The sequence below is a fragment of the Camelus dromedarius genome, chromosome 6 (genome assembly GCF_036321535.1).
Source record: "Camelus dromedarius isolate mCamDro1 chromosome 6, mCamDro1.pat, whole genome shotgun sequence".
NCBI classification, from domain to species: domain Eukaryota; kingdom Metazoa; phylum Chordata; class Mammalia; order Artiodactyla; family Camelidae; genus Camelus; species Camelus dromedarius.
In genome coordinates this window covers 2,164,791-2,188,985 of record NC_087441.1, presented here as the reverse complement: position 1 = coordinate 2,188,985, position 24,195 = coordinate 2,164,791, and the positions used below count along the sequence as shown (strand labels likewise).

The following is a 24,195-nucleotide window of genomic DNA, read 5'->3' as shown; positions in this document are numbered from 1 at the left end:
GGATGCAGTAATATATTTATATAATCCTGTATTAATGTAGGTTGTTTCCAGTCCATTGTTACTATAAATAAATGACAGAAAGGAATGTTACAACTCAACAATCCTAAAAGCATCTGTTTGGGGAGGACGTCTCCCAACATTTTAGAAGTGCTTCGAGAAAACTCCATAGGTCAGTCCCCAGACACATCACTTACTGCTGCAGGGAAGCAGAGCCTGCTCTGGAGGAAGGCTTAGGAGGGGCAGGGGCGGAGAGGGGTGGGCCGGTGCCAGGTCATTCGAGAGCAGAGCCAGAGAGCAGGCAGCCAGGAGGCCAGGGCAGGCCTGGGAGCAGAGCCAGCAGCAGCACACCCGCGTGCCCTTCTCGGTGCCCGGGAGCAGGCGCTGCCTCGCAGTTCGGCAGATTTAACTGTCTTTCAAGCTTGACTAATTCCATTGTCCCGAAAGCCCTACAGGTAGTTTCCAGTACTGGTCCCATTTTACAGATGAGAGAGAATATGGCTTTCTCGGGTTAAAAAAAAACCTACATCATTGGATATAACGAGATCTGCCAGGGACAATGCAAACTTTTACCTAGAACTTGGGTGGTACCAATCTGTGGCTTTCAGAGAAAAGTTCTGCCACAGAAATGTTTGATTCCAGCAGTGTCACCAAGAAAACAGCCAGAGGCATCAGAGGTTCATTCCTCTCCCGCCAGTGGTCCCTCGGGACCCTCCCGAGCCTCCCGCAGCAGGCCCGCAGGGAGAGCCCAGACACGTCGATCTCCGTGTCTGCAAGATGTTTGTGAAAACACCCCTCGGCTGGAGACGTGAACAGTCTCACACAACCTCCAGCAACGCTGTTCAGGGGAGGCTGGAGAAGAGATCAAGAGTTATTTTTAAACAGAGACGGAGGAAAAAACACCCTAACGTAAGAAACAAAATTTACAAGACTTAACAGATATTTATGAAACTGCTGACAAGCCCAGTGTCTGCAGTGAGTCATTCAGATTTAACTTGTCTAAACTCATGTCTTCGCTGATTTTAACATTTCCTCTTTTCCTTGATATTTTTCATGGTGCTATTCCATTTTTAAATAGTTCTAGACCCTCAAGTCACCGAAAGTTATAATGGAAAAAAATCTTTAATCAGATAAACTTAGAATTATGAACTTCAGGAAACTCACTAGGCATATGGATCCCCAAATAAATTACATGAATATAACTGTCAGGTCAAAAGCATAACCCTAAATATTTGTGAAAGCACTCCAGCTTCCTCCCAGGGTCATCCGTATCAGAGCTGTTTCTAAAAACTGGGCCCAGCCACTTGGACTAGCCCAGGCGTCCACTGGCTTCATTTGCTAAGTTTCCACCTGTGCCTGAGTCTGGTGACTGAAACAGAACAGCACGGACACTGCACACCCCACACAGGGCAGGAAAGAGCTTGCTGTTGATGGACCGGGGGCCCCAGGTTGAGGGCCCCCCAGTCGTGGAGGACAGTCACACTTCGACACAGCCCTCCCTCTGGCCAGTGCGGCCCCACGTGAAACCCCCAGTGACAGGACACACATCCTCACTCAGGCAGGCCCCTGCATCCCTGGACGGCTCTGAATCTGAGAAGAGCTAAGGGTGAACCATGCCTGCCTACTCCCTGCTTCCACCCACTGGACCCACAGGAGCCAGAGCCCCTCTCCATGAAGTGACCAGGCATTTGGGAGCCTCCCCACTTGTTCTGCGTTCTTCTCCACAGGTCAGCACCACCAGCTCCTTCACTGCTTCCTACAGGACATGCTTTAGGAGACCTTATTCACTAAACATTCATGGAACACCTACCAGGGCCAGGCCCTGCTCCAGGTGCTGTGGTCCATACCCAGGGCCCTTATATCTAGTGAGTGGGGGAAGGGCATCCCTGAAGCATTTCTATGAACCTCCTCTTGGCTGTTTCTGTTCCCTACAGAGTGCAGGGTGTGAGCAGAACTCAGTAACAGGGTGGGATCTGCCTCCTTCGTGGTCTAGATTCAAAGCCCCTTCTGCATCCTAAGAAAGAATTTAAGTCTAGCATCGTTGAAAACTCTGATTCAGAATGACCACATGCCCTAGTGCCTATTTCAAAAATAATTTTCTGTCTAATAATGTGTATTGATTTTCCTGGTGGCAAAGGGTCTCATAGCACCTAAGTGTACAGAAAGGAAAAGACAGACAACTCAAAGGTGGGCTGTTCATTTGATCCACGGAGAATAACTGTCTTTCTACAGGAAAAATAAATTTAGGTTCCCATGTCACCAGATACAACATCAACTGTAGTACAATCATTTAGTGTTAGAAGAAAAAAGAGAGTCTTTATGCTTCAAGTAGGAAGAACTTAAATAACAAACAGAAAAATCAACAAAAACATGAATTGGTTTAAAAAGCTCAAAACCTTCTTATTATGAAAGACCCCACACACAGGCAAAGCAAAGACAACAAGCCATTTCAAGTGATTTGCATTATTAGTGACAGGGGATTAATGTCTGAAATTTATAAAGAAGGTCAGGAGTCACCCAGGAGAACACAGACAAACCAAGACAAATAAAGGATGTGAACAGACAATTCATAAGGAAGCCAACAAAATATGCCAACAGATGCCCAACCTCACCAGTAACAGAGAAGCACAAATTAAAATATTTATGTAAAATGTACATTTTCAATGTCATCAGGTGCCGCCCACTATTCTCTATATTTCTACCAAGTGGGAGAACTCAAGGTCTTCAGTCTTTTTAAACATTTTGCTAAACTAGTGCCTGAAATATTTTAAATTGTGCTGAAATTCCATGTCTATGCAAGAAACTTGGGATGCCACAGCAGCTGTTTAACAGCCGAAATTTGAAGATAACGAATGTTTTTCAGTAAGACAAAAAAAAAAGAAAAAAGCAGTAACAAGCTGAAGGAAAAGGACATGTTGCAGAAAATCACTTGCACTGTGATCCCGCTGATGACATTCTAGAAACAAAAAATTCAAGCTGCTGTTTGTACACAGGTTGCTAATACACATGCCATCTGTGTAAAGTCGCGGGAAGCGAGACTACACATCGAATTCAAGCTAGGGGCTGCCTTTGGCGAGGAAGTGCGGGCAGGTTGAGAAGGTTTTCAAGGGGGGCTCTGGTCGGTTTTAACTCGATCTGGGGCAAATGTACTGATGTTGCTCTGGCGTGGTGGCTGCCCCAGTGCTGCCTCTAAGTTTGGATGCTGAATGTTAAATCATCCTTGGTACTGCCCTAAATTTAATCTCCTCCCGATTGGAAAAGGAAATGCACAAAACCAAACATAAGCTGGCACTTGAGTGAATAACCCAACGGACCCTAATTAGCACCCCACCTAATTGAATCAGGATAATTGGAACCGTCGTGTCGTTCAGGATGCGCTGCTGACTCACTGGCGGCTTACACACACCCCAAGTGGGTGTGTGAGGAAGCGCCGAGCCCAGCAGCTGCGCGAGGGTGGAGGCGTCCCGCCCCGGTCCCCCGCCTCTCCCTGCCCCCCACCCCCAATACCCGGGTGTCTGTGGGGCAGAAGGACTTGCCCGCTATGCTCGGCCCTGCATCCACCCCTCCCCTCACGCCTCATCCTTCTTCCCAGCCCTGTTCCTCCTCTGCACTTTACCTACTCCCACAGCGCGCATCACTGCCTGCCCCACACCGCATATTTTTATTTCTTATAACGTTCACTTAATTGTTTAATCAATGGACTTTCTATCCGGCAGGGGTTCGTCATTATTTTGTTGACTCTTGGACCAGCCTAAGGAATAAGAAGCGGGGACAGGGAGGACCGCGGTCCAGATCGCGCATGCGCACACGCGGAGGCGGGATGCGCACAGACGCAACACAACGGAGAGTCCCAGAATGGATCCGAGTCGCCGGGACTGGAGGTGCTGGGCTAGACCACGGCCATCCGCCCAGCCGAGAGCCAGAATCCCCCCAAAACACTGATTGTGGAGCCAAAGAATTGTTATTTAAAAAGCTAATGTATTTCCCCAAAGACTATTCTGAGAAAGAAAAAGAACAAGAAAGATCTGTTCCCACTGCCTCCCAAGCTGGCTTTTCTGCACTTTATTTCTGCATATTTCTCAGAGAAGGCACGCAGGCTCCAGAGCCGGGCAGACTAGAATCCCACTCCCGCGTGGCGTCCGAGCTGTCAGCCCCGCAGTGCGGCTCCCGGGGGACCCCGAGGCACGGTCTCTCCGGGAGGACTGAGCCACCACCTTCAGGGACGCGCCCAGGAAAGTGGACTTCGCAGCATCTCAGGCTCAGGGGCCAGGTGCAGGCGGGGGCCCTTGCAGCATCCCCCACGGGCGGCCTCAGCAAGGTCGCCCGTGGGAAGGACTTGGACCGCAGTATCCACGGTAAATGCACAGAGCCAGACGCAAGGGCAGAGCACAGAACTGGCCTGAATCGAAGGGAATTTCGAATTCCAGGGCATCCCTGAGGAGCACGGGATACACACCAACCTTCAGACAGACGCGCCAGGCTGCGTGGACTGAACGGGCCTCAGAAGGCCGGGCCGGCTGCCATCACAACGGCCCCGCCGCTCATCAGCACTCACCCGCACCCTGGGGAGCCGCCCTGGTCCCTCGGAACCCCGGGTGCAGCGCCACAGGCGCCACGTGTAGGGAGGGCTTCACCCCTCGGGCTAATCCGGGTGCCGTCCTCCGCACATGGACCTGAAAGGGGTCTCTCCCTGCCCCTCCTCACCTCTCCCACGGCAGGACCCCAACCCAAAGCAGCCCCACGCCCGCAGGCCTCATCCTGGTTAGGGCTAGTCCCGCCTCCCTTCACAGCACAAACAGTGAGAAAACAGAGACGTGGAGAGACATGCCAGTTCTAAATACTTTCCTCCTCACACCACCTCCTGCGCCGTCGGAGGCCTGTCCTCTGGGGCCCTGAGACACCAGAGCAATTGCAAGGCTGCATGTTGCCATCTGTCCCAACACACACCCGGATTTCCAGCTGGTTCCCTCTCCTCCGACCAGGAGGAAACGCTCCCTCTCACGCGGCACCTGCGCCCATGGAACACTCACCACCGACCTGCATTTTCCTCTTTAAACAGTCTCTGAGGACACGTACTCCTGCAGCTGCAGTGGCTTCCCGAGGCCCATGGGGGGATCCCTTGCCCTCGGCTGGAGCAGCAGGGCGGTCGTGGGCCATGGTGGCCGCGATGCCAACACACAGACGCTTGGCAACCACTGCGAGCCCGTTGCCCAGCCTGGGAGAGGAGCCGCGCCCCGGGAGGCCCCTGGGGCAATTAGGGTCCCGGGGGCATCTCCCTCCTTTCAAAACACAGGCCTCCACCATGAGGACCAGCAGGAGAAAGAACAGGACTGCTCCCTGCCCCACGGGTGGCCGAAGCGGCAGGTCAAGTGGAACAGGGCCGAGGGCACGGGGTCGACACCCAGGCCCAGAGAGGCCGGCCCAGACGCCCCAAATGTCCTTCAGGGCAGGGGCACGAACACCGGGGAACATGGGCAGGTCCTGCCAGCTGTGCTTTGTCCCCACTCACAGAAGGAAGTGGGAGGGTGACCCAACTGTGGTCAGGCCTGAACTTCAAGTCCGGCTGCAGATTCTGGATGCAGCATCCTCGGAGGCCAGTCCCAGAGCTCCAGGGCCATGCATCCCAGCAGCGCCACCTGCCTGGCACTGCAACAGTCAGCTATAGCCATGTAACAAACACCCAGACTAGGGGCTCGGACAGTCTGGAGGCTGAAAGTCGGAGACCAGGTGTGAGCAGGGCTGGTTTCTCCTGGCCTCTCTCCTTGTCCTTCTCCACTGTCCTCACATGGTTGTCCCTCTGTGCACATCTGTGCCCTAGTCTCTTCTGCTTAGAATGCTAGTCTTATGGGATTAGGGCTCATCCCAATGATGTCATTTTAATCTCATCACCGCTGCAAAAGCCCCTTCCCCAAACACGGTCACATTCTGAGGCCCTGGAGGTCAGGGCAGCTACCTTCCAGGGAGGGGCTGAAGAGGCTCAGGAAGGGAGACAGCGAGGCGCCCACAGCCTGCCTCTCACAAAGGGAGCAGAAAGCCTGAGTTGGATGGAACCACCACCTCCAGGTGAGACGGGGCCTTGGGGCGCTGCCTTGTCCAGTTCCCTCTGGAGCGCTGGTCAGGAAGCCCCTGCTCTGCCTGCGCCCCACCGGCTCCTCCACGTGCTGGGTCCGCTCTCATCACTAACGGCCCCGCCTTGTACACCTGCCTCCGGGTCTTTCTCAGGACACATTTGCCCTGCCCACCTGCCTTTCCCTGCCAAGGTAAGCCGAGGCGGGAAGGGCTGTCGGGAGAAGGGAGGGTCCTGCAGCTAAATGGGACCATCGCTGCAGGACTGTCGGACCAGAGCCGGGCTCCAGGTCCTTAGGAGAGCGGTGCCACAGGACTGGAGCTCAGCACACCTGTCACTACTGTGAACGGGGCGGAGCCACAGAAGCTGGAAATCCCATAAACCCCAGCTCCCCACCCGGAGTCATTTAGAACTGGCCCAGGTGAGACCTCCCTCTCGCTGTGTGGACGGAGATCACATTCAGAGAGAGAAATGTCTCTGGGGGGACAAATTCTATTTGCTTTAAACAGAGGCGGGGCATGCTGGGCACGCTGGACGTGTGAAACGTCCTTCTGTGGGCCACTAGCCCCCGCACCCCGAGCCCAGCAAATCACCGAGCTCACAGCACTTAAACGGCCCCGGCAGCCTCCCTGGGGCAGCAGGGAGTCAAAAGAGAAACAAGCGATGACAGCACTGTTTCCGTAAATCACTAGGAGGTTTTGCTAACACCATGCTGCCCTGCAAATTTCACAGCTGTCCTTCAAAGCTGCCTGTCTGTTCTTCTCACAGGTAAGGTGTGTGAAGACCACGTCCCTCTGTCCAGGAGAGGCCTGGAGACTCCAGGGAAGGGGCCTGATGAAGCCCAGGGGAGGAACACCAGTCACGGGGAGAGTTTCTCCAGGTGCGCGGCGGGCGACCCGCTCTGCCGCAGGAGACAGTTCCAGTTGCCCCGACCCACCCTCAAAGGGGGGCCTGCAGCTGGTACAGGCCTGCCTGCCTCGGGGTGACAGATCCCAGATGTGACAGCGGGCGGGGACGAGGCCCGCTCTCCTGCTGGGCTGCGTGTGTGGGGATGTGAGTCTGAAACAGCCAGTGGCCGCCACGTGGGGCTTGGGAAGGACCCTCCCAGCAGGTAACCTGGAGGGAGGGGAGGTCTCCGAGCTGTAAAGCACCATGGATCCTTGTGTTTTCAGTTTGCAAGTCCCATAAATTCTCATTTTTTGCTCAAGCCAGTTGCATTGGACTTTGTATTACAAGTGCATGCTAACACTTAGCCAACTTTGGGATTTTATGCAAAACCAAACAGACGCACAGATTCCTGGAAATCTACAGAACAAACAGAATGTTCCTCGTGACTATTCACAGTCATGCCCGAGGAGCAAAGAAAACCCTGAAAAGCAGAAGGCAGCCTTCCCACGAGAAAGAGGCCCGGGGGACCAGAAGGGCAAGACCAGGCAATCTGTGCAGACTGACTCGCTGCTTTTCTCCTGCCCAATCAAAAGGGCATCTAACCTGTCCCTGGGTGTTGGTATTTTCAAAATCTTGCTCTAAAGTCTATACCAACGGTTCATGTGCCTTTATGAGACATTAGATCAAATTGATGCTTATCATTTTACATAAAGACTTTGTTTCTGTTTTGGTTATTAACAACCTGTGTCCTCCAGACAGGGCCAGCCTAGCAGTCTGGGCAGTACGGCCACCACCCAGGGTCCATCTGTCCCCAGGATGGAGACATTACACAGGGGACACAGCCTCTAAGCTGCAGGTCTGCGAGGCACACCCACAACTGTTGAAAGGGAAACCAGAGAACAGACTGATTCTTTGAAAACCTCAGCTTCAGTTTGAAGAACTGGGGGAGACACTTAAGTTTAAGGAGACACTTTAGAATGAGCAGAAGAAGAGAGAGAAATCTCATTTTGTGTATTTAGACAGCAAAACCGTAGGGAGACAGTCACTGTAAAACATGACGCTGGCCAAGAATACTGATGTGTTATTAAGTATTTAAGTTAATTTAAGTTATTTAAGTTAACTAAGGATGGTAGGTCCACAGGGGGTGATATGGTTATCGTAGAAGAGGATCATTTGCTCAAACCCTCCTACTTTCACAGACGGAAAGACAGGCTGCAGAGACGGTTTCTTTCCTCCTGGGGTGGAGCAGGGGCAGAACCCCGCCCTCCCACCTCCTATCCCTGCACTATCTGGGGTGACTGCCCTGTCCCCCAAACTCCCCACGGATTGGTGCTGGCGTCGCTTCATGTCCCAGGGAACTCTGGACCAGGTGGACGGATGAAGCTCTTGCGGACGTTTTATCCAAGAGGTGGCCGAGGTCCCATCCCTGAGCCTTGCAGGGGCCTTCTGTAACCCGGCGGGAGCTAAACACGTCCATCCCCTCACTGCACCTGGCCCACCTGCTTCGCTATGCGGGGCCCATTCCTGCAGTTTATTCTGGGGGTACGTCGCCGCTGAGGGCAGGAATGAGATGCCGTTTCCCTGGTGTGTGGAAGTGAGAATCAGCTGCTCTCTTCTGCAGTCGTGCTGTTTCCGTATCCTGTGTCTGAGCATCGTTTAACGAGGGCAGAGGGGCTGACTGCCCCACCAGACTGTCAGCGCCTGCGGGGAAGCCCACCTGTCTCGTTGGGACGGCACCACTGGTGCTCAGAGGGTGCAGATCAAGGGCCCACAAACAGATACTGATGGAGAGTGGGCCGCCGTCCTCAGGTAGAGCAGAGATGCCAGCCCTGGCTACGTAGCGGGACTCCTCCGATCTGTTGTCTATTTCAGAATAAACCTCCTGCAAATAAAATTTTAACTTCAGAAGAATTTAATCTCTGTCAAGGCCCTATAATATGCCTGAAAGTGCCTGTGGTCCTTCCTAACGCGGGCGACCTGGAGCAGTCCAGGGCCGTATTTTCCTGATACTCAACACCCTTCACGACAGAAAGTGGGCCCACTTTCCTTTCCACGCTGACTTCAGACAGCAATGTCACTAGTCACGTGCATCGTCACCAGAGGACAATATTGTCCTATAAGCAGAGAAATGAAGTCTGGATCTGTGACTCCACAGATCTGAGAAGACCAAGGGTTTTCCGAGTCACAGGGAAGGGCTGAAGCTCCTGGAGTCCCGCGCACCCAGAGATCACACACTTTCTCCCCTGAGGTTCTCGCTGCTCACACTTTACCCCACGCTCCTCCACTCCTCTGAATCGTCGCTGCTATCAATCTCCACTGAACAGGAATTTTCATCGACAAAATGGGAAGAGAGAACCAATAAATTGGCAAATGTTTACTGAATCATACTTTGCAAACTCCACCTTCTCCTCCCTTGACACGGGTCATTATATTTCTTAAAACAATTTTTTTATTCATTTATATTTTCTTCTAAGATTTTTTTTTTATCTGATGGAGGTATTGGAAATTAAACCCAGTGCCTCGTGCATGCAGAGCACGCGCTCTACCACTGAGCTACACCCTCCCCCAACCCCATTACATTTCTGCAGCCACTTTTTAACAATTCAAATAGCAAATAGCAAATGTTTGGGACTTGCTATCTTTACATAATCTTTCACATAAACTGCTTTTTAAAACTCCTCTCTGTTTGTGGCTCTTCAATGTGGTAGAATTTTTTCTCAATTTTACGTTCTTAAAACAATACAATTAAGCAATCCTGACTGCTGCGCTGCGGGTGGCATGTCAGCTGGCGGGGAGATGCATGGGGACACGGAGGGAGAGGGCAGTGCTGCTGCCGGCCCCTTCAGCTTCGGCTTTGAACCCACGCTGGCAGACACCCGCTGCCTCCAGGCTGAGTTTGCTGCTGAATGGGACTGGGACCAATTCCGGCAGCCTCAGAACCTCCTCCTGGCCTTGGTGGGGGTAGCAGGGGAGCTGGCAGGGCTCTTTCGGTGGAAGCCCGATGAGGAGCCTGGCCCCCAGGCCTGGTCCCCAGGGAGCGGGCAGCCCTTCAAGAGGAGCTCAGTGACGTCCTCGTCTACCTGGTAGCAGCAGCAGCCCGCTGCTGTGCGCCCTGCCCCAGGCAGGGCTCGCCAAGACGGACGCCACCCGGTGACACTACCTGCACATCTGTGCCGCGGCTCCGCCCGCAAGTATCCAGACTTGCCCCACAAGGCCACCTCTGAAGACCAGGCTCTGAGGCCTGCAGAACTTGCCTGTGAGTTCACAGGTCAGGCCTCAACCTGGAGAAGTAGGCACAGAACCTGCAACTCAGCACGGCATCGGCGGAGCAGAGGGTGCCCTGGCCACGGAACTTCACTCTAGACCTTTCCTAGCAGACCACGGGCCCGGGGACATCGCTTCCTGAGGTCTGAGGTCTGAGGCCCGAGAACCTCCAGAAATAACCTCCTGATACTTTCTCTCTCAGTACGAGTTTTGGCTAGCAGCTTCTGGATTCTTCCTGGAGCAGCCAGGGAGGCCTCTCTCCGCACAGGGAGGCCAGCTTCCACGATTCTCTGTTGTACCCGCTCCTGCAGAGCAGAGAGCCCTGATCCAGTAAGAGCCCTGTCTGATCCCACGCAAGTCTCTTCCCTTCCTCTAAGCAAGACTGGAGACCATGTGCAGTGTTGGCTAAGAGCCCAGATTCTGGGGCCATCTTTGACAGTGGATGATGTTCATTATGTTACTTCATCTTTAAAAACAAATAATTAAGTTTCTCCTCCCTAATCCAAGCAAGTGAAAGCTTCGCTGCTTGCACTTCACGTCCCAAGACAGCCACGTACAGTGCTGTCGGGAGTCCTCCTTTCTTCTCCTGTTAAACACGAAGTGTCCTGTATTTATTACACACCATCTCTGTGTCGACCTTGTCTAACATCCTTCCACATCTATCTTTCTCACGACACGACATTGTAAAAATGTTTTAAATATTGACTCAGATGAGTCTAAAAATAAAATCACCTCGCAGTTTAGGAACATCCTCAGGGAAACACGTTAACTGTCGTCATGATGGGAGTCGGTCACTTCGTTAGAGCCCCTCTGGGGACGACTCCTTACTCAGACTGTGCGGATGGGACGCGTTGCTATCAGGAAGCCCCTGCTGCTATCACCCGCAGCGCAGCTGTTAAACAGCCATCGACAGTGATGAAACTGGGGAAGTACCCAGAACCGACCTGCCCGTGGGCTCTCAAGGGTTAACAAAGAAACGGATCAAAAGCTCTGGAATCTGCTATATGAAGATGCTCACTTGTCTGAAGTTTTGAGGCAGATCAACGCCAGAAACCTACGAATCCATGCCAACAATGAGGAGGAACCAGGATTCCGGAAGGTGCCTCTGCTCACGCTGTGAACGTCACCTGCAGAGCGCCCCTCTGCCGTCCCCCCGGCTTGGCCTGCCCCAGACACCTATCTGTACAGGATCTCAGCCCCTCGCGGGGCAGGGCACGTGGTACCTGTGGCCTCTTGGTACAGCGAATCTGTGTCCGTATTTGCCTCCCGTTACAGCCACTCCTGTGCCCGCCTCACCTGGAGCCATTTCTCAAATACAGGAAAGCATCTTTTCACTTCCCACAACATACATGCTGAATGTTTCAAAAACAGCTGACTGTTTTAAAGTGCAGGGTTTATTACTATTTAGGTGTGGCCAGGCCAACAGATCAGGAGACAACCGCCAGGAGAAGATGGTTTGTCACCCCAGTTCCCAGCAGGTGGGGCCTTGGCTCCCCGTGGAGGGGGTGGAGGGAAGCAGGGCCAAGGAGGGTGCGGGGTTGGGAGTGGACATGAGCCTTGACTGCAGTTTCCACAGGAAGGAACAGGCAAGACTGGGGGAGCAGGATGGGTGGGTCTGAGAGTCTCAGCAGCCCCTGTGGCGCAGGGGCTGTCCCTGGTCGTCTGCACCTGGCCTGGGGTGATGAGGGCAGGGGACAGACGCCTGGGGTGTGAGGGCCCCTATGGAAAGTGGTTGGGGTGTGGGCTTCCGATGGGTGGGTTTGCATATGAAAGATGTGCTCCTGTGCAAGTCGTTGGAAGCAGCGAACCCTCGGAGGGGCGGGCACTCGGGGCCAGCATTCCCCATAATACAGACAAGGTTAAGCCAGGCGGGGAGGGGTCACACTCCCATCTCTGCGGCTGTGCCAAACTTTCCCCTGACGTTTGTTTGCCCACCAGGAGGTCAAGGGAAGAGCTCGGGGTGTCCGGAGCTGCGGGTCTGGCCCGGCTCTGCCCCACACTCACCCTATGGTCTGGGGCAAAGCATTTCGACTTCTCAGACCCTCTGTCTCCTCATCTAGAAAGGGAAGTCTGTGGGCTGTGTGACTTACAAGGCTTCTTCCAGGGCCCGAATGTCACGAGCCCTGTACTCGTCAAGGAGCCCAGACTAAACCCTAATGAGACGTACGTACTTGCTCCGCAGAGTTACGGAGCCCTGTTGGGGGTACGACCGCGAGGCGGCTGCAAACGTCCCCGGAGGACGAAGCCTTAGGGAGCTCTTCACCGGGACCACACGGAGCTGCCTGCAGAGAGGAGGGCTTCTCTGCTTTGTGTTTGGTCTCCCCCTCGGCTGACAACGCGGAGCATCACAAAAGGCGTCGCTGAGAAGTGCGCTGTGCTGAGCAGAGGCTCCTGTGGGGATGTCGCGCCGGCTTTCCACCCTGCTGGGGAGGCCCTGCTCCTCTCTGGGCTCAGGGGCGGAAAGAGATGTGTTCACCTGAGCAGCTGGATTGCGCTTTTTGCTTGTGGTCTGAGCCCACGTTGTCTGTGCCCACTCCCTGGGAAGGCCACGGACTGAGTCACACCCGCAGCCCCGCGGCCACCCGCCAGCTGTGCCTTCAGACCCTGTGTCTGGCTTCAGATCCCTTTGTCTACCTTATTTCCTTCATCTTATTTCTACCTTATTTCCTTCATGCATTTACTCATTTTTCAATCTCGTACTGAATGTATTTCCCAACTTTATTGACATCTTTGGGAATAAGATGTATCAATAAGGAAATACTCCTGGAGGTGTAATGTTCATTTAAATTGGAGCAAACCATCACAGCGGGGAGGAGGTGAGGACTCAGAGACCCGCGCGATGCGCGGGTGAGCGGCTGGGATTCAAGGGGTGTGACTTTCATGTGTACATCTGTCCCTGCTTGAGGAAGTGGACCTGCGCCTGGGTCCTTAATGCCTGTTTTCTTAACCCCAAAAGTAGAAGGAAACAACCCTCATTCACCTTATAAAATCATTAGAAATGTTATTTTGGGAGTGATTTTTAAAGTGAAACATAAGTTTACTTCACTATTATATTTTCATGTATAAAGATCTACAACTAACACAGACATGGAAAATGAACCGTGGTTATGGGGGAGGAGAAGGGGGAAACAGAGGTAAGGAGTTTGCGATTAACAGATACACATGACTACATATAAAATAGATAAACAACAAGGACCTACTGCACAGCACAGGGAACTATATTCAGTTTCTTGTAATAACATATAATGAAAAAGAATCTGAAAAAATATATATGTATACATATAACTGAATGGCTTTGTTGTACACCTGAAATGAACACTGCAAATCAAGTACACTTCAGTAAAATACAAAAAAATTTTTAAAGATCTACAAATAAAAATATTTATTCACCACAAATCTGCATATAATGCATATGCACACATAGAGACATCTACCAGAACAAGGGAATCAGGACATTACCTGCCAGTTAAAAAAAATTATATGCACATTGCTGGAAAGTCACAGATTTTCTTCATAAAAGTATTATGACTCACAAACCCTATACCCAGGGGGATGTCAGTGATTTTTAAAACCCTGCATTTCATTCCTTTCTGTTTTAAAGACAGTTATGTGACATACAACTCAAAGTAATTTCTCTAACAACCCCAACAAGCAGATTGCAGGAGTTATTCTGCATGACCTGGCTTGGACTGTAGTCGGAGGCGTACTTACTGTACAGGACTATTATATGTTTGAGTTATTTCACTTAAAAATGGGCAAACTTGGTGGGAGGCAGGGGGAACGGGGAGTTATAGTTTAATGGAAACAGAGTTTGGGTTTGGGAAGATGAGAGTGTTCCAGAGATGGAGGGTGGTGATGGCTGCACAGCAATGTGAATGAGCTTAATGCCACTGAAAATGGTTAAAATGGTAAATTTTATATATATTTTACGACCATAAAAAAGTTCTAAAAGAGCAAAAAAAAAATTTTAAGGGCAAACTGCTAAATCTGATTCTCTTCACCTAAAACTTTGCCTTTTAGTGACAGTTTCAATAAACATCACCTGGCATCAACTGGCCCGTGCTTCTAAGATCGCAGCAAAATGACCAGCGGCCCGTCCTCCCTGACCGTGAAACACACGTGGGAACGACGCCGGTAAGTCCACTCGGGCGGTGACACACCCGCAGAAACAGGACGAACTGACAATGACCACAGCCTTCCCTGGAGCGGATGCCGGACCTCTGCCTCCCTCTGTGACCCCTGACCCTTCCACATTTAAGGACGCACAGAATTTCACTCTGCCCCTAGAACTTTCGAACTTGCCTTTCCCTGGCCAAGATCTGTCCCATCAGTTTCGCAGCAGCAAACAGAACCCGCCAGCACCCGCGCCAGGCCGCCGGCTGCGGAGTGAGCGCGCCCTACCTTCCTGAGAAACAGCGTCTGCAGCGTCCTGCGCGGCGGCCCGGTCATCGTCTGTCCGCGAGCCGGCCGCTCCGCTGGGCGGGTCTGGGCCACCCCCCTCCCCATCCCCTCCCTCCGCCCGCTGCCCCTCCCCCTCCCCTCTACCTCCTCCTCCCACCCCCCGCCCCTCCCCCGCAGAGGACGTCCGGCCCCCGCGGCGCCGGGACGCGGATGCCCGGGCTCCCGCCGGGCCTGTGCGCTCACGCTCACCGGCGGGAAGGGGGCTGCGGGGAGTCCGCCGCGAGGCTGCCCGCGTGCAGCTCGGGCAGAGTGACCCGGCGCTCCGAGTCCCAGCGCTCCGTGCACGTCTGGCCGAATCAGCCGAAGCCCGAGCTTCACAGGAACAGGACCGACAATGATCAGAAATTGTCAGAGACGCCACCAGGGGCGCGTGTCAGACCCTCCCGCAGCACACCTGCCACCTGCCACCTGCCAGAGTGTGAAAGGCACCTCCCGTCTTCCGGTCTGACTCACACTAAGAGGAGACACAGGTCGGAGGACGTAAATAAAAATGGTTGCTTATTTTTTTCAGGTGGCACCGGGTCAACTAATGCGCCCTGATTATGCAAGGATTGCATTATCCATTGTTGGTCCTTTGGGTAATTCCTCCACTTGGACACACAGACACGCATGCCCGCGCACACACCTGTACACGCACATGCACACGTGCGCACACGCACTTCCTCCTCCCCGCCCCCAACCTCCTACAGGCTAACTTGGAGTACCTCCCGTTCGTTCGGGGTATAGAAAAATCCACTTTGCCGTCCTTGTGAAAACAGAGCCCCCCTGTTTCCTCCAGAACAATCAGCCCTTTACAGCTGTCACCTGCATCAAGCCAGAAGCATGCAAGGTGTAGCGTCAAAGCCACCTCTGAGGGAAGAGCAGCAGGTCAGAGGCGGACCCTGTGCTGGTTAAGAGTTTCCTTTTTTAAGCTTCTTTTTAATACAAAATTAGGCTCCTCTTCTGAAGACCTAAACATACAATATGAAAAAACTACCAAGTAACAATCAGCTTTTTATGTGACAGATAATAGACGTCATGGTTAAGGATGTGGGTGTGGAAATACACTGCTGTAAAATCACAGGGCTTGAAGAAAAGGACAAAGACAAAGAGTAAATTCAAGATTGAAATGGACAGAAATTGCCCTGAATTGGGGCTGAACACATGATAGCAGAAACTCTCTTCTCTAAAAGGTTAAAATAAACACATCTTTTCCAATCAAATGAAAATAGTTGAATTACAGTTGTTGTTTGTCATGTGGCTGCTATTCCAGAAAATTTGTTTTGCCAAAACAACTTTTCATTCATTCTGTTGCTTCCAGAGCACGTATACTGTATGTTCTTTTGCTCAAATAGGAGAATTAATCAACATGCATTTATCCTGTAAATGTCGTATTTGCATGTACATATACACAGATACATACTTATTTCAGATACACAATACAGAAGAGAGCCTTGGAAGTAATTACAAATCAGCCCTCCAGAGGGGCATTCTAAGGTATAATTTTTACTACCACATTTTCCATTAGAAAAACTATTAGGAACCTATAATACAGCATTTTTTAAAGCATGCACTATACACACTTGCCATTATATGTGCATTTTTTCCTATTCTGGAGCCATAGCAGTTAATATACTTTAAGCAAAATGATCATATTTTGAGCTGTTACTTTGAGAATAAAGCATGGTTTGTTCATGGACCATAAATTATGGCAACAGAGGAAAATTTGCTCTGTTTCTAAAAATCTCTCAACCACGTTTTGCTGCTGAAAGCTGGCACAAAACAGTAACATGGGGAAAGTAACAGAACCTCGTTGTCTTCCTGTTCTCACCAAATTTCTTATTCCTGCTTTTGTTTGGGACTAGGCAACCCCTTGCCTTTCAGTCTTGAATTCTCCCTTTGTTAAATCATAAGAAATTTGAAAAGAAGTTCAGCTCTCTTCCTTTTTCCTAAAATTAATCTACATCTCATCTCCTTTGAAAAGTTTTGGATCTTAAAATCGATATGCAGTCTTTCTCAGAAATAAGTAATCTTTCTTGGAAACACACTTCTCCGCTAACAGAAGAGACAGCTCACACGACAGACACAACCCACACCCCAGCCCTGTGCCCCCGCGGTGGCCCCTGCAGTCACACTGAGAACAGTCAAAAGAGAAGTTCACGCATCTTCAGACCCTACTCCGTGGCATTTGGGAATATTGAAGGAGGACAATATAAAATATTTTCCTTAAAACCTTGATGCTTGTGGTCCTTCATAAATGTTTTGTTTTAATTATTGTAATAGTGCTTTGCTTTAGCAAAAGAATATACTATCCAGGCTTGACTGAAACTTGGAAATTTTTAGAGGGGAGGGTATACCTCAGGGGTAGAGTGTGCGCTTAGCATGCACGAGGTCCTGGGTTCAATCCCCAGTGCCTCCATTTAAAAATAAATAGGTAAATACAAACCTAATTACCTCCCCCCTTCAAAAAGAAAAATAAGACCACTTTAAAAAAAAGAAACTTGGAAGTTTTAACTGCAGTTTGTTAGGTGGTGGTGTTGGGGGAGGCTCTGGTATTATCTCAAACACGTGGGACTACAAATGGAAAGTTTATTTTCACTATCTGCAGCCTATCCAACCCCTTGAAAAAGGGGCTTCTCTCACATGGAGAATGTTCACAGCCGAGCCGACTTCAGGGTCACCTGGGTGTGGCTATTTGGAGAAGGGAGAGTGAGCTTGTCTGGGGGCACAGACACTTTCTTAGATTAGATTATTTTCCTTGCAGAATAAAATGAAAGACTTCTTACAAAACGGCACAAACATCTACTGCTAAGGGTACAGCCATCTGGTCTACCACCTGAAGAGGAAATCCCAAGAGTTAAGCCAGAAACATCTCAACAATATGGAAGTCAGCCTGCCAAAGCTACTACGTGTTGCACAGAGGTGACAAGAGGATTGCCCAGAACAGAGACTCCCTGGTGCAGCCATGGGTCACAGGGAAGGTGAGGTCTGCTCTGTCTCTCCTGGGAAAAGGAAACTGGCCCAGATTAACACAAATCCCAGGAAACGATTCAGCCAAAAAATGTCATCTTTCCCACACCACACATTTGCCCAAATCATCTGAAACAGGACATTCACTGACAATTCCTGTTCCTTGTCATCACCTGGTGACAGCGTGCATGGGTGCTGAGTGAGAACAGGGCAGGAGGAACGGAAGCCAAGGCTCTGAGCCATCCCGACCTAAAATCATCAGGCTTTCTGGAACAGTACTTTGAGTTATCTTAACTGCAATTCAATTCAAACTTCCACAGGAATTAGAAGTCCTTTGGAAAATGCATAAACAAAAAGATAGGGTCTTTGGTCCCTGGCTAAGTCAGAGTCATGGTCACGCTACATCTAGTGATTTTGCAATAGAAACCTTTCACTTTTGATGGCATTTAATTGCAGGAATATGTAAGTTTCTGAACTGAATGTTGTCGTGGTGACCATGGCAAGACATTGCCTTTTATTTTATGCCATGGAAAACTGTCATGACAGTCTTGTCTTACTCATCTTCCAAATACATTTTTCAAAGAAATTATTTTGGGAAACCGCCATCGCTGTTTATTGGCCCCTGCGTTAAAGGAATTATTGTCAGACTGAGCATTGGGCCTCCAGCCGCAGAACCAAAATGCTGGCACAATTAAGCCCAGGAAGTAAACCAGCACAACAGAAAGCGCCCACTTCCTGTTTCCATCAGGCACCATACTGTCAACTTTGAAGCATGAGGACGCGTCTTCCTCTGTAAACCTAGGGTTCCATTTCTCTGGACCCCCAAGGAACCAGACAGGCCATCTCAGAACACCGCAACGTGTTCACCATGTCTGTCCTCCTCCCAGGCTGAGAAAGCAGGCAGGGTGGTTAGGGGGGGACCACACGGCCGAGTCCTTGCCTCTGGGAGATGGGTTAAAGGGGCACAGGTTAGCCCCCGACCCCCGCCTTGTGATTACAACAAAGAGCCCGGGATGCTGGGGCTGCCAGACGGAAGCCTCCGGGCCCCTGCGGACAGCTGCCAAGGGCAGCCCCGGCTTGGTGACCTTGTGAAAAAGACGTGAGCCCCGTTATCAGAAGGCTCCGGTACTTGGTGCTTATCAGTCAGCACAAAACAATAGTCTATTCCATCTGGACCAAGACAAGAGCAGGAACCTTGCAGATGACCACTTGGGAAGGAAAATGAGCTCCGAAGAGGCCATGCAGCAGGGCGGCAGGAGAGTTAGGGCTCCCACGCCGCCCTCTCCAACGCCCTCACTCCCCCTGCTGCCATCTTGGCCCCCACACGTACGGAAGGTCCTTCTGGGTCACGTCCCACGCTGGCTACTCCCTTAGCGCTCTTCAGGGGCAACAGGTGTGTGTGTGTGTGCGTGTGTGTGTGTGTGAGACAGTGGGGCAGACACGTCCTAAGTGCCCCAGCAGAGCTCTCCTGGTACCCAGCATGCAGTATGCTTAAAGACATTTTTTTTTTAATGAAAGAAGCATCCTCAAGGAAGCTGCCTCTTCTTCCTCTTCCCACGTGAGAGCTGGACTCAGTGGCCCAGGCCTCTAGCACACACCGGGGCTGCAAACCAGTGCCCAGTGCTCCATCTAGCCCAGTCCCTGAGGAACTCACTCGGCCTCGGGTAAAAATCCCAGCATCTTCCAAGTCGCCGGTGCGTCACCGACTGCACAGAGAAAACGCAGTTCCTTGCCATCCCTTCCACTCCCACAAAACTGCTCCATTTCTGCCCTGGCTTCCAGGTGCAAACCGAAAACCGGAACAACTGTGACCCCTCAGTGTTCCCCAGAGAACAGTGGTCCCCACCCTGCGGGTACAGAGACCACTGCAAACTGCTGGTGGACACGCGGTATCCCAGTCTCCTTCCACAGGCCGAACAGGTGCTGCTTCAGATGCACACGTGGCACTTCTGCACATGTGAACAGCGCGGAGAGGGACACATTCACCTCACCCAGAGGCATCGAAGGACTCACATGGCTTTCCTCAGCACGTGGACGAAAAAATACAACCATCGTGATGTGGGGGTCTGATTTATTATTGTTATTAATAAATCATGTGTATTAACATGATTAATATCATATTAACCTCATATAAAAATAACTTATAAGTCCTGGGAGCAATAGCCGAATCGTAGAAGGAACCTGACTTCTTTCCTCACAGTGTCTGATTTCCAGGCTTAGCTGAGCCCTGTCTGATGTCTTTGCCTTAGCATGGAAAAAGTAAGGCTGGGGATAATTTGAAATTCTTTTTGAGTCATCAAGGAGGACATACGAGGCGAACGTAAAACCGTTATTTGCTTCCACAAAAGAAATCACTGGAGAAAATCATCTTTGATTTTGGCAAATGTCCACATTCAGGTTCCGTGACATTCCTGGTGAAATATCATTATATTTCCTATTAAAGCTGTAAGTTCCTCCTGCTTCTGCGCCAGCACCTAAATCTGTGTTTGGATTTTAAACAGGAGACCCTATACTCCTCTCACTTGGCGGAACATCTGTTTAACACAAAGGTTTGCAGAGTCTTATTAAAGCTGCACGTGGAAAGAGAGACGGAGAGAACAGCACAGGGAAGGGGAAGCTCTTAATTTTTAGCTCACTGCTGACTTACGGCCTCTTTTGTACTTCAGAGTGCCCCCGGGGGGTGCTGTCTGAGGTCTGATTTGTGGTTTTTATCCTGAATATAAGAAGGGACTCCTGCCCATCATATTCAAGGTGGATCTGGAAACTTGGCCAAGCACTTTAACCCGCTCAGGGGCTCAGAGCCCTGCAGGAGCCCAGGCCGCCACGGGGCTCTGGGGAGCCTCGACCTGGGATGTGACCCGGGCCTGAGAGCACCACCGCTCTGCTTGGAAAGCTCCCACCCCGACCGCGGCTCTTACCGGTAGCACCGCGTTGGCCTGGCCAGTGAGCTCCGAGGGGACGGTTCACACAGGCCCCCACAGCTCTATCTCCCCCGCCCGGTCCCCAGTCAGTCACCCGCCAGCCTCATTCTTGATTTACTTGCCTGAGTTCGTTGCATTGACCAAGAAAAGAGAAACGTGCTCAGGACTGACACTTCACTCCTGCCGGGTGTGGCCAGTCTAACCGTGGCTGTGATGAGACTAGGTCTTCCCAGCAGACACACGTTCCTCGCGCGACAGCACAGAGCCAAGTGGAGTGTCGCTGAGGCTCGCCAGCCGGGGCTTGGTTATTTTCTGAATGGGTCATAAACTGGACTGAGAAAAGCTTATGAGGAAAGTGGGAAACCCACCACGACATACCTCGTTTTCTGAGTTTACTGAAGTAAGGGTGCAGTTTAAAGCAGTGTTCAGACACTTGTCCAGTCGCTTAGCTGATTAGAGCTGCTTTGAGATTTTGTATAGCCGTAAGTCAGTGACCATTAATTTTTAAATCTACTGACACAATTTTTATGTCTAATTAGGAAATCGAATCATATAAGATGACGGTATTGAGAACCTTTTCCTCAACCGAATTCTTCGTATTGGGCTGTTAATAAAACTACAGTCAGATGCAGACAGGAAAACGCAAGTATGTGTAAGTAAGACACTGATGTCCAGTGATAGGCGCTGTTTGCACGAATGTCCCCAGCCCAACGCAAGATCAGCCACTCTCGGCCAGGGCTTCCTTCGCTCCAGGACCGCAGGTGGCTGGAACCAGCTGGGCCTCCGCACAGCCCCTGGGGACCCCTTGACCCCCAGTGAGTCACTGACAAGCCATCGCTCCTCAGAGCAGCTCCCTCCCTGCACAGGGCACAGGTGGCCCGCCACCTCGGCAAGGCCAGCAGAGCAGCGCTGGTAGAAAGATGCCAAATATGCCGAAAATCAGGAGTGCTTCTGCCTACTACGAGCGGAGCGTAATTTGCTGGATGCAGTCACGTCAATTAGATAAGCCCGATCACACTCTCGGCTTCCGGGACCTGCTTGGCACCTACAGGGAGCAGGCCCATCGCACCTGCCAGGCCCGTGGGGGACACGCAACCTCAACCGTGACAGGTGCCCCGGCTTCCCTGGCACACGCAGCATCATCACTGGCCGGGACGCCGGGAGCTGGAGGAAACCAAACACCCACAAAACCGCCTGGTAAAATTCCTATTTATAACAAGAGCATTCGCATCAGACAGATGCTTGAAATACTACGAGCACTGAAACTGAAATATTACGTGTCTAAAATGACTCACTTTAAGCCCAATTCCTAGAACAGCTTCCCACAAGCCGGCCAGCGCCTGCCCACCAACGCCCCAGGCAGCCAGCACCACCGGCCCGACATCCCAGCCTGGTCGTGCTCTGATGTCTGTCTGCTGTTTGTAATCCCTGTTTAATGTGAAGGCACGTAATCAAGTTTTAAAAGGAAAGTTGCACCAAAAAAATCACTTATATCACATCCCCAGTGGTCCACACATTCAGAATAAAACCCTGCCCCTTCGTGGGAAGCAGGGTGACACCCTCGGCTGGGCGCGCAAGGCGGACCCCTGCCGTGAGAAGACGTTATTGCACAACTCAGGGCATTTCTGCAATTCACACAGAACGCCAAATAACTTAAATTCTACTGTGCAGGCTGCAGTCTCCTGAGAGCACCCACAGCTGCCCTGCTGCACTGGGCAGCGTGAAACAACCGAGGAGACTGAAAAAAGACCTCACGTTTCACATTTTAAAAAAACGTAACTGAAGTTCGCACGGAGACAAAGATGCCAGCGCAAGCTACTCACCTCTCCTGCCGCAGCTGACTTGGTCTCAGGCTGAGCCGTCTCATACTTGCCCTGAAGAAGCAGAAAGTGAAGAAAATTCCTTTAAGTCACAGGACGTCAGGGGTCAGTGAGCAACCTCACAGGGGAGGACACTTACACCAGCACTCACCAAGCCAGGGAGTTTTTTGTTCCTAAACATTAATCTCCACATGATCTTCAATAGTTTGAGGACTTCCACTGGCTTTCAGGAAGCCGTTCAGTAAACACCCAAAGAAGGGAACTTGCAAACTTTTGTGCAACTTTTTACAATTCAGCCAAAGGAAGTGATGATCACCAGCCCCAAAACGCAACCAGAAAAAAAAAAAAAACAGTCACTGGTTTAATCTCCAGACGCACAGCATCTAACCAGTGGTTATCACTAAGGGGACGGGGCCAACGTCTTAAGGTGACTTCTAGGCCCTCCATCCTGCAGAGATGTTCATCCCAGCTCTGGGACAGAAGACGTTCCACCTATAAACAGGCAGACGTACGCCTACTTAAACTTCAGTCCTGTTCAGTCACGGGGTCCAACCCAGAACACACACACCCAAGCCTCCCTTCTTCTGCCCTAGTCTCTCTTTGTCTAGAATCAAATTTTGAAATAACCTGAAGATTTTACCCAGCAGTGTGGCTGCAGGATCTTGGGAACAGAAACCATGGCTGTCCCAGTGTCTGCACGCACCACGTTGCGAGGGTGCAGTGTTCATTTTCTGTTTTATTGCTCCGCTGTTCTCCGCTCCCAGGCTCAGAGCCACCAAAACACGGGATGAAGAAACTGGCCAAGTTTAAGCTCTTTCGCTCCTTGCTAACAGTTGTGGTTCACAGGCCCAAAGAGGTCCGAACTCCCCCACACAGCCTGCGGACACGCTCCGACCCGACGGGCTGTCGAAAGGGGGCCCCAGGACCCCACTCAGAGACACTTGCTCCGAGGACACTGTGACTTCAGCCTGCCCCTGCACCTCCGCTGTCTCCCGATGCGGCTGACAAGGGACAGTTACCAGCAAAGTCTTTCCCTTGTTTAATCAGAAGCACGTGGGAGTTTTAGACACTCCCAGATACAATGGATCAACACACCGGGGGACAGAGTCCTGGCCTCTCGGTGCCTGTGAGGCATCCCAGGTGAGGCTCAGTGCAGCCAAGGCTGAAAACTCTGCTCTCCTGACCCTTCGTCCTTGTTTTCTGTCCCCAAGCTGGACGGTAGTAAGTGACAGGAACACACTCCTGCTACACCATTTACTGTTTGTTTTTGCAGATTGTACACCGGCTTGCCCTGCACCGGGCGCGTACGGTGAACACCCGTGGTCCTTCTACCTGTCGGGGCTCCACCCTCCTTTCTGTGGGTACTGAATTCCACATGGTCCCGATGACTGACCCCACCACGGTCACCCACCACAGGCAGGGGCGTGACTCGGGCCCCATCATTCCGTGGGCACGGTGCCTGCTCAGAGACGGGCGTGAAACCCACAACAGGGGAGGCCGGCCCAGCTCAGAGCCCCCACCCTCTCGGCACCCACGGCCACTCTGCACACGCGGAGTCTGGACGCTGGGCTCGTTTACCTAGGAAATGTGCCCACCTGAGGATGGAGCCACAGATGGGGTCCTACTGACAGTTTCAGGACTTTGGAGTCAAACCTACCAGCAGCCATCTCGTTTCAATGACAGGAGCAGATAAATTGCCACTATCGCCGATTTGACTTGGTTTCTGCCACTTGAAAAACAGAATGAGACCTAATGCCACATAAGTGGTATATTTAAAAATAAATGCCCAACAGCAAGAAATGGGGATCCCCAAAGTGCCACAGCACCA

At 51.5% G+C, this 24,195-nt stretch overlaps 1 protein-coding gene and 1 pseudogene across 13 annotated transcripts in view; one reads left to right on the top strand and one right to left on the bottom strand.

Annotated features, from left to right (window-relative positions):
* LOC105086277 (ribosomal protein S6 kinase alpha-2) overlaps window positions 1-24,195 on the bottom strand; it is a 375,469-nt gene that overhangs the window by 239,302 nt on the left and 111,972 nt on the right. For 9 of the 13 annotated variants that reach the window (XR_010381181.1, XR_010381182.1, XR_010381183.1 and 6 more), the window contains exons 12-13: window positions 22,371-22,421; window positions 8,670-8,834 (exon numbers count right to left, since the gene is read on the bottom strand). Coding sequence is in view for 10 of the 13 variants with exons in the window: in XM_064486472.1 (XP_064342542.1) it covers window positions 8,670-8,834; window positions 22,371-22,421 (216 nt within the window). In the remaining 3 variants the exon portion in view is untranslated. Of the gene's footprint in view, window positions 1-8,669; window positions 8,835-22,370; window positions 22,422-22,518; window positions 22,665-24,195 lie in introns of those variants that run through there. The other 4 variants (XM_064486475.1, XM_031456682.2, XM_064486477.1 and 1 more) reach the window with 2 other exon arrangements.
* Window positions 9,731-15,015, top strand: LOC135321563 (dCTP pyrophosphatase 1-like; annotated as a pseudogene).